Raw genomic sequence first — 12,939 nt, 5'->3', positions numbered from 1 at the left:
TGGGTATAATTTTATTTTAAATTATTTCAAAAATTTAGTGTAACCAAAGTTCTTAAATAAAATGAAAATGGTTATTAACATTTTATAGAAATAATTAATTGAAATGAAATTTAGTTTTTATTAACAGCAAAAAGCAGTTATACACTTCCGTTTCCGTGCTACTTTGTGAACTTTAGCTGCTTTGGTAATATAGCTTATAGCTTATACTCATCGGATTTTTACAAAAATATTTAACTTTGATATTCTAATTATTAAAATTTTCTGGAATATATATGTTAACACAATTTTAGTAAAGTTAAAACTAATATTTATATTCAATTCAAAATATCACACAGCTGTCAAATTATGTCACTTTGAGGTAACCCTGTATTTAAATTTTCCCAAAACGGGTGTGTTCCGAAAGCACTAACGCAAAGAAAAGTCACTATCGAGAGAATTGAAAACAGTTGCTGTGGGAAAACATGAAAATAGCTATAGCTCGTGAAAAGTGAAATTAAATTATTGAAAGTGCAAGCATATCAAATTGGAAAACCGCATCGTTCTCCACACGTGAGAAATTACAAAAAAATACGCGAAAAATAAACATCAAACAAAGTTCATTTAAAAGGGGGTGCAGCAACAGCAGCAGCTGAGTAGTAAAACAAAAGAAAAACGTCCGTGTACGGTAGCCGCAAACAAAGAGCGAGAGTAAACGAGTTTAGGGAAGTGCAAAAAGAGCGTGGGTACATGTGAGAGTGCAAATGAAACCGCTAATTGCACAAACACAAGAAGCTTTGAATAACAACAACAAGCCAGAAAACACCCTACAAACGACACACCGTACAAAAACAATAGCAAAGCCAACATCAAGGGGCTAATTACATACGAGTTGTTTGTGTTATTGGGACCCTATTGTAGCAGGGGTAAACAAAAATCATACTTTTGGAGCTTGGAGCTACGTGCAAATGCGAAGAGAACTTTGGTCAACTAAATTGTGTGATTAAAGAGCGTACATTTAATAATATCAACAACAACAACAACAAATAAAACAGGGGCGTCACATGGTGGCAGCGCTGCCGCAGAACTGAAGGCGCAGCGTTCAACAGCAGTTGTTCATTATTGAATGGGAAGCAAACAAGCGAACATTTCGAAGCAGCGACGTCAGTGACTAGCTACGTTGCTGATGTGAGGCTATGAGACGGCATTGAGTATGCCAACAGAAGAGTTCGTTCCAACAAGACGGGAGCAAAGCAGCTGAAGAATTTCAATAAGATTTGTGTAAAGAAAAAACATAATGTTTGCAATTTAAAAATTGTAACATTTAAAGAAAATCGAGTGCTAAAGTTTCGAAATCAATCGCATGACGATGAAGTGTATTTTAGTGTTAAATAAGAAATAAATTTTATAATGAAATTGAGACGTGCGAACGTGCTATGGATGATGTATGGTCATGGAAATGTGCGGGGAAGTGAGGTGCAGATAAAGTAAGAAAGCAGCGTTGGCGCAAGTAAACCGAACGTATACCGATGTGTGAATATGTAATTCGTACATAACTACATACAGTGGAAGTTGGGGAAAAAATAATTTACATATTGCTAAAATATTCAAATGAAAAATTGTTTGAAAACTGAAATTAAAAGTGCAAATAATTTTAATTATACAAAAAACACAGAAAACATGTGAGTACATACTGAAAAGGCAATACATATGTATTTAACTAATAGCTGAAGAAGAAGCAGAATAAGCAAAAGTGTAGATAAGTAATGCAAGAAAAAACAGCAGTGCTAAGAAGCAAAGCATTATTACGTTCAAGAGCAGAAAAAAGTATCTTGCCGAGTATAGAGATTTGTGGAGCTGTGCATATGTATATGTAAATTGATTAAAAACTGGCAATATATCAGATATATATAGTTGCATAAACATATTTGTTAATATTAAATATTTGGTGTAAAGATATTGGAAGTGTTTTAAAAACATAACAACCACACAGCGTTGAAGTAAGACGGGCACTAGCTAGTGGGCAAGAAGAGCGGCGACGTGTTAGAGGGGGCGTTGGGCGTAAACAGCTGTGAACACAATTTTTTTTCGGTGGTCAAATGTTGGACAATTTTTAAAATATGTCTGTGGTAAAGGTGTTAAACGAAATTTGACTATTACAGTTAACATAGCAATCTACGTAATTTGGTGACTAATTAAAGAAAATAAAAATTTTCACTGATTTCTAACGTGTGATTACTATTTGGAGACACAAAAATACTACATATATATAATATAACAAGCGTTTATGTATGCACATACATATTGATGCAGAATACACAATAAAATTTAATTTACATTTAAATGTAAATGTAAATATTTCGAAAATAATCGAAATTATAACTACAATTTAGGATTGTAGTGTGGCATTAACTATCCACATCAATACAAGTTACTAACATGACTTCCGCCGATTGTATGGAGTCACTGCTCAGCTCTATGTCCAGTACTTTTGATGCTGAATGCGCTACGAGTACCGCTGAAGGTGGTTCGCTGCTCAATCACGATTTGGCCGAAGACAAAACGCTGAAATGGCGCACTATGGTGAATAATCGATTCGCATGCAAAGATAAGGACAGAAAAGTACACACACATAAGCAGCAGGCGTCAACAACAACATCGACGGCCAACAGCACTCAACAGGAGTGCAAACAAAGCCCAAACGGCAGTACCAACAGCAGCAGCAACAACAATAACAATACCAAACATATAAAATTGGAGCAAATAGCCAAGGGCAGCGACAACAAGTTGGTGGACGTACCAAACAAAAGTGAAAATAAAGTAAAATTAACTGTACAGGATCAAGAAGATCGTACATCCACAACCGATTTTATGGAAGAGCAAATGAAAGAGCTTTTGGCCGATGAAGAGGACTTGCAACAAACGACTGAACCGACAACAAGTGGCGCTGCTCCACTACTAGTGGTGCACGCTGAATGTATGTCGGCTGTGAGTAAGGAGGAAGCAATTGGCATAGAAGATAAAGTATCTTTGCATGAAAGTGAAACTTCAATTGCTGCAGGCAACACCAACGTTGATGCAACGCACAGGAAAAGACGCAGCAACACCAGCACTAGCAATAGCAATTGCAGTAACTACAATAGTAGCAGTAACACCAGTATTGGTACACTCGCTCAAGGTCAAACCGATGACAGTTTACATGACAGCACCACTGACACAAAACGTACATGCCAACAAGTTGTTGCATACGCCGCGCATGGACAGCTGGATGCTGAAATGACAGCAGAGACAGTAAATGCTGATTTGGAAGCCTCCTCCTTGGTTGCAGCCACAATCAGCGCGGATGCTGCAGACTTAGTTTTAGTTGAATTGGATACAATCAAACAAGATATCGATGATATAGATGAAGATTTGCTTGCAACATCGTCCAGAGCAGATTCATGTGAAATACCAATTGTTGATACTATAACAACAACAGCAATTACACCAACATCAAATATGCTAGTAACAACTGCAGCGCAGCTGCCGAAAGAGGAAATCACCAGCACAACCCCCAGCAACATATGTAACAGCACACTGCAAAGCTTAGAGCAGGGAGTAGCCGCTGAGAATGAGCGTGCGAAAACAGCCGATAGCGATGTGGTCAACAGCGATGCTATTGATAAAAGTGTAAGTACATACAAACATAGGTGAAAATATTCTAAATCGCTATGGTGGTGGAATGTAAAAAATGCAGAATGAATTAAGTAAATAAATAGAATATGGTGTAATATAAATTGCCAAAAATTAGAGACGTTTCAAAAAATTTGGATATTGAACCATTGTTTGAGGACTAACTCGAATCACCATAATCCACAAAACAAATTTCGAGTTAGAGAGACTTCGAGCTATGGCAGGTAATTTGTATGAAATTTGACTTCTATTGCCGATTCAAGAGTTCGAGTTATGGAGAACTTCGAGTTATAGAAGTTCGAGTTATGGAAGTTCAACTGTATATTATTCATCGCAGGTAAACATTTTCCAAGTAATCTCATTTTCGTGTCGTGGCAAGTACGTTTATGAAGCAGTGTGGGAATACAACCTTTTCAAATAATCAAAGAATAACAAAGTGAAGTTTCACGACAGTCGGGCCTCTACATATATAGGCGGTATGAAGATGTTCTTATTATATTCGATTAGATTACATATTGAGGATTGCACAGCGACGTAAGGTCTATTGTGCCCTCTCCAGTTATCGCAGTAGACCAACTAACCCCGTCATGTTAAGAAACCTTAACAGTCTTTCCATAGAAAGTCGACAACTGAGTAGACATGTTTAATGGTGGTCTCTATATATAACTTAAAATGAGTTCCAGTTCTCATTAGCCCTCAGTACCAAACATTTCCTTGACTCGTGCTCCAATTTTTTTTTTATTTTTCACCGTATAATCTACACTTGTATGTATACATGTATACTTTTAGTTTAGTAAATACTCAACTATCCAACTGCGATCACATTTATACTCCACACTTTTTGTACGGCAACTTTTGCTATTATTTATTTCGTGCTTTTGCAAAAAATTATTTGCGTTTGCTTGCACTTGCTGTTACCAACTTCTTTGTTGCTTTTGTTCTACGTGATTTTTTCCGCAAAATTTTCGAGTTTATTTCGCTTGAATAAAATTGTTCGAAAGTAAAGAGTATCAAAGCAGCATAGAAATGTACATATGTATATACAAACATACGTATGTACATAGGTCCACTCCAATTTTGGCGCTCTTGAAAGCTCGCTTAGCTTTTTACTGTGTCTGCCAGGCGGTTTATTAAACATTTTGAAATATGAAAATAATTATCACCTATTAGTTAATAAAGCAACACATTTTACATAGTTTTGTCTGTACTTTGCTTTCGCGCATATTGGTGCTTGAGCTTTTTCCGAAGCTTTTGCTGCTATTTGAAAATCATTTTTAGTCTCTACTCTTCTGAATATAAACTAAATTTTACAAAAAAAAAAAAAAAAAAAACTCAGCGTATATCCTTGTATCTGTATATGTAACATTTGCTTGAAGTTCAGGGAATTCCCTTACTTGATGCCACTATCGTCGCCTGTCTGCTACGTGAAAGCTGGCAAATGTTTAGTTTTCGTCGTCCACTAACAATCGATTCGCTCATACTAGCTACGTACATATATGTATGCAGATACATATATTTATTTGTGTATGCTTGTCTCTTAGATTTGTTAATGTAAGCTAAAATTCACAATCTCGAAAATTTATTTAGTACCAAAATTTAGTTAAAACACCGAAATAAAATATTCGGGTTTAAATTTTGGTTTTTCTGTTTTTATTTTACTGGCAAAATATATATCTTTTTTTCAATTATTGCAAATATTTAAAAAATATAATATATATAAATATAAAATAAAGTATTTGATTCACCCTGTACTTCACCACACTTTGACTTTATAAAAACATTACATAGGTTTACGCATCATATCTTCTATTAAAATTATGAAGAGATTAATTTTTAAGCTAATAGACGCCTATTAAGCTTTGAAATGTTCTCACAGTTTCTACTTCCACTAGAGATTTAAGATATTACATATCTGTGAATTGAAAGGTCATATCAGTTCTAACATCTTCCTAATGGTTAATCGAAGTCCATAACGACTATTTTGCGAACGTCTTCAACAAACCGACTACCCCGTCCAACTTCACTTCCTTCAATTGTAACTGTAGCACTCCCGAAATTCATTATGCCACCTCCTTTCGGTATTGCTAGCACTAATCAAACATAAGTGTATATGTACATATCGATTCCAAGGCAGTGCGAGCTTTCAGTTCCAAAACACGTGCATAACGCCACTAATGATATCATTTTTGTGTTTATTTGAGTGGTTGGAATTTTATTTTTTGTTCGTATTGTTATGTTTTTTTTTTCTTTTCTTTTTGGTCTATACTTAATTGGTGTGTCCGAATTTTGTGTTGCGAGTGTGGTTGGAGTATGGTAATGTTTGGTATTGAAAACCTTTGCTTTATTGTAGGTCAGTATGATGGAGTGTAGGGATGCTTAAATACTTTTTAGTAGCAGCTTTGATGGATCTAGATGCTGTTTATTCACAGTAAGACCGAACCGAAGGTCTGAAAGGTATTAGAAGCTCTTGAGAGCTATTTTAGCCACTTTAATCACATTAAGACTGTGGACCGAAGGCCTGAAATGTACCTAGAATCTTTTGTAGAAGATATTTTAGTCACTTTAATCACAATAAGACCGAACCAAAGTCTGAAAGTATCTAAAAGAGCTTTCTACAAATTGAAAAGATAAATTTGTTGCTTCTTAATAGTCGTCTTCGTAAGGCTAAACTTTTAAGTTCTATAGATCTTATGTAGAGAGAGTGGGATATTCCAACCGATCCAAAAGGTGAAAGTACAAGACAAGATCTCGGAGAAATTTTCATTATGGTCGAAAAAAAGTCGAAATTTTATTGGCCAAAAGGGAAGCCGGAATGTCGGGAGAGATCTCTTATCGCAGGGATCAATTTAATAGTAAAAATGTTGAGATGTTGAGTTGAGGCGAATAGTTCTTTAATTTTACAATATTTTCCTTCATAGGCCACCAATGTGCGTGCAGCCAGTGTTAGTCCCCTACGACGCGTACGCCGTAAGCGTCGATTATCCGAGGTTGCAAATCCACCCGATTCACTGCCTGCTGACTCAACAAATACGGTAACAAAGGTGGAAAATGTGGAAACGTCTGCAAGCGCTGACGAAGACCAACTACCAACGAAGCTGGAGCCGGTACAAAACATTAATTTTCCTACCACAACAACTGATGCTGCTGCGCCGCCAACAGCTACAACTACTATAGCCGCTGGAGCGCTTGAAACAGCAGCAGCGGCGGCGGCAGCTGCAGCGCAAACTCAACTGCAGCCGGTGAAGCGTGGGCGCGGGCGTGCCAGAAAAATCACTGTGACCATGGAGGGTTGTGAGCAAAGTGTTGATTTGCCAGCGAGAGAGGAGAATAAACAGCAGTTGGAGCCACCGGTGGATGCAGCGGTAATAGCGGCGCCGCAAGAGCGCAAAACAGTTGGACGGAAGCGCAAACAAGTGGATGAAGGTGGCAGCAATAATGTGGAAAGTACTGCTTTAGTCACATTGCCAGCCATTAAAATAGAGCAGGATGCCAATGACAGTACTGTAAGTGGTAAGGATGTGTCGCTGAGTCCTGGCGCAGGCGCGGATGGTGGTAAGCGCATGCGCCGCAGCGTGCGACTTGGTAATCGTACTGACAGCAGCGCACCGCCTAGTGGCAACAGCAAACAATTGGTAAGTTTGTATTAATTCTGCAATGAGTTTGAGTGTTTAACATATATACCGCTACTTCTAGGAGGGTCCACCACTTGAAGAAATCAAAATCGAACCAACAACTTGTGTTGTAAACCCACAACTGACGCTAGTCGATCCGCTAAGTCTGACAGAAGCACCAGCAAGTGTTGGTAAATCGCCCATACCGGCGGTGGAAGAGCGCACGCCACCAAAGAAACGCGGACGCAAATCGAAACTACATCACCTGCAGCAACAACAACTGCAGCAGCAACAACAGTTAGAAAAATCACAATCTGGCGCTAGTGGCGCGAATAGTGAGAGCAGCGATCACACACCGCCCGGTTCGGCAACAAAACGCAGCAGTCACAATGCGGATGTTGTCATACCAAAGCGTTCACAGCGACGCATTAAGCCAACGACGAAAATACTTGAGAATAGCCAGCTGCGCTATGAATTCGAAACGAATAATATAGTGCGTTTAACGCAGGCGCAGAACTGGGAGGATAGCGGCGGCAGCGGCGCGCAAAATGCGGAATCCAATGCTGCCATAGAAGCAGAGAAAACGCATACGGGTAACAGTCGGCAGGTGAAGTCGGAGAAGGCTGAACGCGCGGACGCTGTTGAAGAGAAAACGACGACACATGGCTCGAACTCCGTCAAGAAAAAGGTGTGTGGTAAACTATTGCGTGACATTGAGGCATCACGTGCTGCATTGCTGGCCAAAGCGCAAGCGCAACTCGCGCGTCCACGCTGTCCGGACGTCGATAAATTCCTGAGCGAAATCAAAGCGTCGAAGTGGCATACCAATCGCTTGTCCGAGGAGCGTAAACTCACCAAGAAGCAGCAGCGCAAGCTCGCCAAACAAAAGGAAAATAATTTGCGCAAGTTGGGACTGCGGCGCAACACCAGCGAGGAGGCGAGCGATATAGAGAGTCTAAGCGACAATGAGGAGTTCGTGCCGACTACGCGCGTACAGGTGGAGCGACGCAGTCATACGCTGCGTCAGCGCTCCGCAATTAAAGAGCGCACACCAACACCAACAGCGGCGCCTGCGCAATCAACGCCAGTGCGCGCTGCAACCGCTTCGCCAACAAGCGCCAAGGCGGGACGTAAGCCGCAAGCGCGTCAACGTAATGCCGCTGAGAAACCGCAAGCAACAGCAGGAACAGCAGCGTCCACTAAGTCAACTGCAAGCGCTTGCAAACAGAAGTTGCTGAAAGCGCCCTCGCTGGAAGTCATAGAAATCAATGAATCATCATCACAAGAGCTACAATCGCCCAGCAGCCGCTCAGCGGGTTTGCCCGCCGCCACCGTCAGCGCGTTGAACGCCATTGGCACAGTGGTGACCATACCAACGCCATCGCCACCTGCGCGTACAGCACAGCAGCGCAATTTAATTTGCTATTGTGAGAAGAAAACGCAATTCTACACGCGCAACACGCCCGATACGGCCTACTGTTGGGCCATCGACAACATCGAGGAGCAGAAGGTGGGCTGCAGCAATCAGCTGAGCGGTGACGTGTTCAATCTGTTGCGCCCCAGTCAGCGCGTCAGCTACATGGTGCTGTGCGAGGATCACAAGAAGCGACTGCGTACGCACAACTGCTGCGCCGGTTGTGGCATTTTTTGCACGCAGGTGGGTGGCGGTTAGGTTTTTTTTATAGAAAATATAATATTTTAAATAAAAATTAATATTTTTTGCCCCTTCTTCCAGGGTAAATTTGTGCTTTGCAAGCGTCAACATTTTTTCCATGCCGAATGCGCCGAGAAATTCATACTCAGCAGCCCCCATGATGCACAGCATGCGGCCGGCAACTATACTAGTCCCACATTGGTGTTGAAGTGTCCGCATTGCGGCATCGATACGCCAGAACGTACCTCCATCGTCACGATGAAATGCCAAACATTGCCTGTATTCTTGCCTAGTCAAAGAGCGCCAAAGATGTAAATGCAAATTCACACAAAATCCACTCAAAAACGAAATAACGGTTATTTTTCATTACAGCAAAGCGGCGAAAATGCCGTTGCCTGTTTTAAGCGGCGCACCACAATCAAATGGCCATTCCGCTGCTGTTGCAGTAAATAGCATTGCAAGCGTAAATGCGGTGGGCGTCGGCGGCGCCTCAATTTCGCTTACTACTGCTGCCGCCAGTAATACAGTGCCGCTGCGCACGCTGCGCACGCTGCGCGCGCATCAAATCAATTTCGAGCAACTCATACCCGAGTCAGTGATGAATGTGGTGTTGCGCGGCCGCGCGCCAACAAGCAATCGTGATGCGCGTCGCGGCGCCAGCAGCACACGCAGCTCGATTTCGGAGTTCTCCACGCGCGACATGTACTATGCGGTGAAAAATGACGATCTCGAGCGCGTGGCGGAAATACTCGGTGCGTGTTTTTTTAGTATATTATATATAATAAAAACAAAAACAAAAATTATTCTTTATTTGCTTTTGATAATTTGCAGCTTCTGATTTTGATGTGAAAACGCGCATGCGCGAATTCCTCAATGGCACCTGCTTGCATTTGGTAGCGCTTTCGGGCACCTTGCCGATGGCTTTTCTGTTACTTTGCAAGGGCTACGCCAAGGAGTTCATAAATATGTTGGATCGTGAGCTGCGCACGGCGTCCATGTGTGCGGTGTTGGGTGATAAGTGTGATATACTGAATTTGTTCATACAATGCGGCGCTGATTTGGCCATAAAGGTATGTAGAATTGATATTTTTCGATAAACGCTTTAGAAACTTTCCGATTTGAGTGCAAATATTTAAAAAATTTCATGAATTTCACCACACCTAGGGTCTGGATGGCAAAACTTGTCTGCACATCGCCGCCAAATTGGGTAATCTGGAGGCGGCGCAATTAATTATCGATAGTTATCGTTCATGCCGTAGCATATTGAATTTTATGGACTTCATAAATACACAGGATGATGGTGGCTGGACCGCTATGGTGTGGGCAGCAGAGTTGGGACATACAGAAATTGTGAGGTGAGTGGAAGCGACAGGGATTTAGACAAAAACAACAACAAAAATAATTCTCTGAGCCGAAGCGACCGGGATTTAAGCAATAAAAACTACTTATAGCACAACAACAACAATCATTTTCTTATTTTTTCATTTCTCTCTTCACAGTCTACTACTCAATCACGGTGCCGATCCGAATATTTGCGATAATGACAATAACACTGTGCTACATTGGGCCACACTACATAGTAATGGCTTGGAGACGATCACAATGTTGCTGCAAGCCGGCACCGATTGCAATGTACAAAATGTAGAGGGCGATACGCCGCTGTAAGTCTACCCACTTGGGTAACAAATAACAACAATTCGAAATTAACCTCACTCTCTCTCTCTCTTTCTTTTAACTCACCACCTCCCTCCACCTCTCCTACACTGCAGACACATCGCCTGCCGTCACTCCATCACCCGCCTCTGTATAGCGCTTATCGCTAACGGCGCCGATTTGATGGTAAAAAATAAGGCCGATGAGTTGCCATACGATTGCATACCGCACGAGGATTCGGAATGCGCACGTACAGTTGGTTTCAATATGCAAATGCGTTCATTCCGTCCGTTGGGGCTGTGCAGTCGCATTATTTGCGATGACATTTCGAATGGGCGTGAGGCGCGCCCCATACAAGTAGTGCGTAATGAGCAGAAATTGTGCGGTAATGCGTCGGGAGCTGAGCAGAATGGTGGCAGTGAGCTGTTGTCGAGCGCTTCAACGGCCGCTGCTGCAGGCCATGATGAGTCTGATGAGATTATGCTGCCCGATCTGAAGTATATCAAGAAGTCGATAATCTTGCAGAATTGCATGCCAATCGATTATCGGGTGGCGCAAATGCGCATTTGCTCGTGCTTGGATGGGTGCGTAGTAGGAAATCACAAAAAAAATATAAAAAAATTTAAATGTAATATTTTGTATTATTTTAGCTGCATTTCATCGCAGTGTCAGTGCAGCGAGGCATCCGGTCAAAATTGGTATACGGCTGAGGGTCGTTTGAGTGCCGATTTCAATTTCGAAGATCCAGTGCCCATATTCGAATGCAATGATGTCTGCGGTTGTAATAAGGTGAGTGTGTTGAAATTAGTGTGAGTGTTGAAAATAAATTTTTGAGGTTATGAGATTTCGATTTTTTATGATTTTAAAATTATTGAATTTAAGTATTCAATTTTAAATTTAATTCATTATTTTTATTTTTTTAATAATTTATTTTAATATATTTTTAAATTATTATTTTTAAACCTTTCATTTTTTTATTGTCAATTTTTTTTAATTATTATATTTTAATTATTTTTTAAATTGTTTTATTTTAAATAATTTTTTAAATTTTATTTTCAATTATTAAAAAAAAATATATTAATATATTTTTAATTATTATTTTAAAACTTTAATTTTTTAATTATTAATTTTAAAATTTTAATTTGTTTAATCATTATTATTATTTTATTTTAATTATTTTTTTGTTATTATTTTTTAAATTTTTTTATTTTCAATTATTTTTTAAAAATCGATTTTAACATTTTTTAAATTTTTATTATTCTTATTTTATTTTAATATTTTTTGAATTATTTTATTCTTTATTTTTAATTATTTCCTTTAATTTTTTTAATTATTTTTTAATTATTTATATACATTTTTACTATTAAACTTTTTGTCACCCAAACTTTCCAATTTAATCTAATTAATGACCTCTCCTCCTCTCTTCCAGCTCTCTTGTCGTAATCGTGTGGTCCAAAACGGCATACGCATACCACTGCAAGTGTTCGAATGCAATGACACCACCAAAGGTTGGGGTGTACGCACGCTCGTGCAAGTGGCGAAAGGCTCCTTTGTCTCCGAGTATATCGGCGAAATACTCAGCAATACGGAAGCCGATCGTCGCACCGATGACAGTTATTGTTTCGACTTGGAGAATGATCATTGCATCGATGCAAATTACTTTGGGAATGTTAGTCGTTTCTATAATCACTCGTGCGAGCCGAATATTGTGTCGGTGCGTGTGTTCTTCGAACATCAGGATTATCGTTTTCCGAAAATTGCATTTTTCGCTTGTCGTGACATACAGGCGGGCGAGGAGTTGTGGTGAGTTTGGAAATACTTTTAATTTATATTTGTTTTTGTAATGCAAAATTCAAACTTTGTCTTTCCAACAGTTTCGATTATGGCGACACATTTTGGCTTTTCAAGAATCGCCATCTCTCCTGCAAGTGTCTAACTGCCGCTTGTCGTTACGCGCTGGCCAATCCCGAGGGCGTTGTTGCTGCGTCGCCAACGAATGCAGTGCTGTTGCCTACTACAACGGTTTCAATCGGCGCTTTACAGCAGGCGCCGGAGGCAGCAAGCAATAGTAATTTAAGAAATGGTCATGCTGCCTAAATGTTTGTAGTTTTAAGTTGTAATTTTAGTTATTAAACTTATGTCATTGTATAGGTTTTAGGCAATTTAAGCATTATTTGCAAAATATGTAAATTAATTTTTTAAAATATATTTTGAAATATACATACATACATTTAATATAATTTAGTTTTTTGTGTTGACATTATTATTATTATTTTTTATTTTAAAAATATTGTTGATTAGAAATTTGGTTTATTAAAATAAATTGAGGTCTTTGTTAAACTTGTTTTTTTTAACATTAAGAACAAATTTAAT

At 39.6% G+C, this 12,939-nt stretch overlaps 1 protein-coding gene across 1 annotated transcript; it reads left to right on the top strand.

Annotated features, from left to right (window-relative positions):
• Positions 1 to 381: 381 nt before the first annotated feature.
• Ehmt2_2 (uncharacterized) lies at positions 382 to 12,792 on the top strand. Its single transcript, XM_011178457.3, has 12 exons — positions 382 to 3,645; positions 6,567 to 7,280; positions 7,342 to 8,916; positions 8,995 to 9,224; positions 9,286 to 9,665; positions 9,745 to 9,983; positions 10,078 to 10,268; positions 10,413 to 10,574; positions 10,683 to 11,150; positions 11,217 to 11,355; positions 11,996 to 12,369; positions 12,441 to 12,792. Exons 1-12 carry the CDS (start codon positions 2,416 to 2,418, stop codon positions 12,661 to 12,663), a joined length of 5,925 nt encoding a protein of 1,974 aa, XP_011176759.1. The 5' UTR covers positions 382 to 2,415; the 3' UTR covers positions 12,664 to 12,792.
• Positions 12,793 to 12,939: the final 147 nt, after the last annotated feature.

This window comes from Zeugodacus cucurbitae, chromosome 5, assembly GCF_028554725.1.
Source record: "Zeugodacus cucurbitae isolate PBARC_wt_2022May chromosome 5, idZeuCucr1.2, whole genome shotgun sequence".
NCBI classification, from domain to species: Eukaryota; Metazoa; Arthropoda; class Insecta; order Diptera; family Tephritidae; genus Zeugodacus; species Zeugodacus cucurbitae.
The sequence above is the reverse complement of the archived record's forward strand: the minus strand, read 5'-3'. Positions and strand labels throughout refer to the sequence as shown.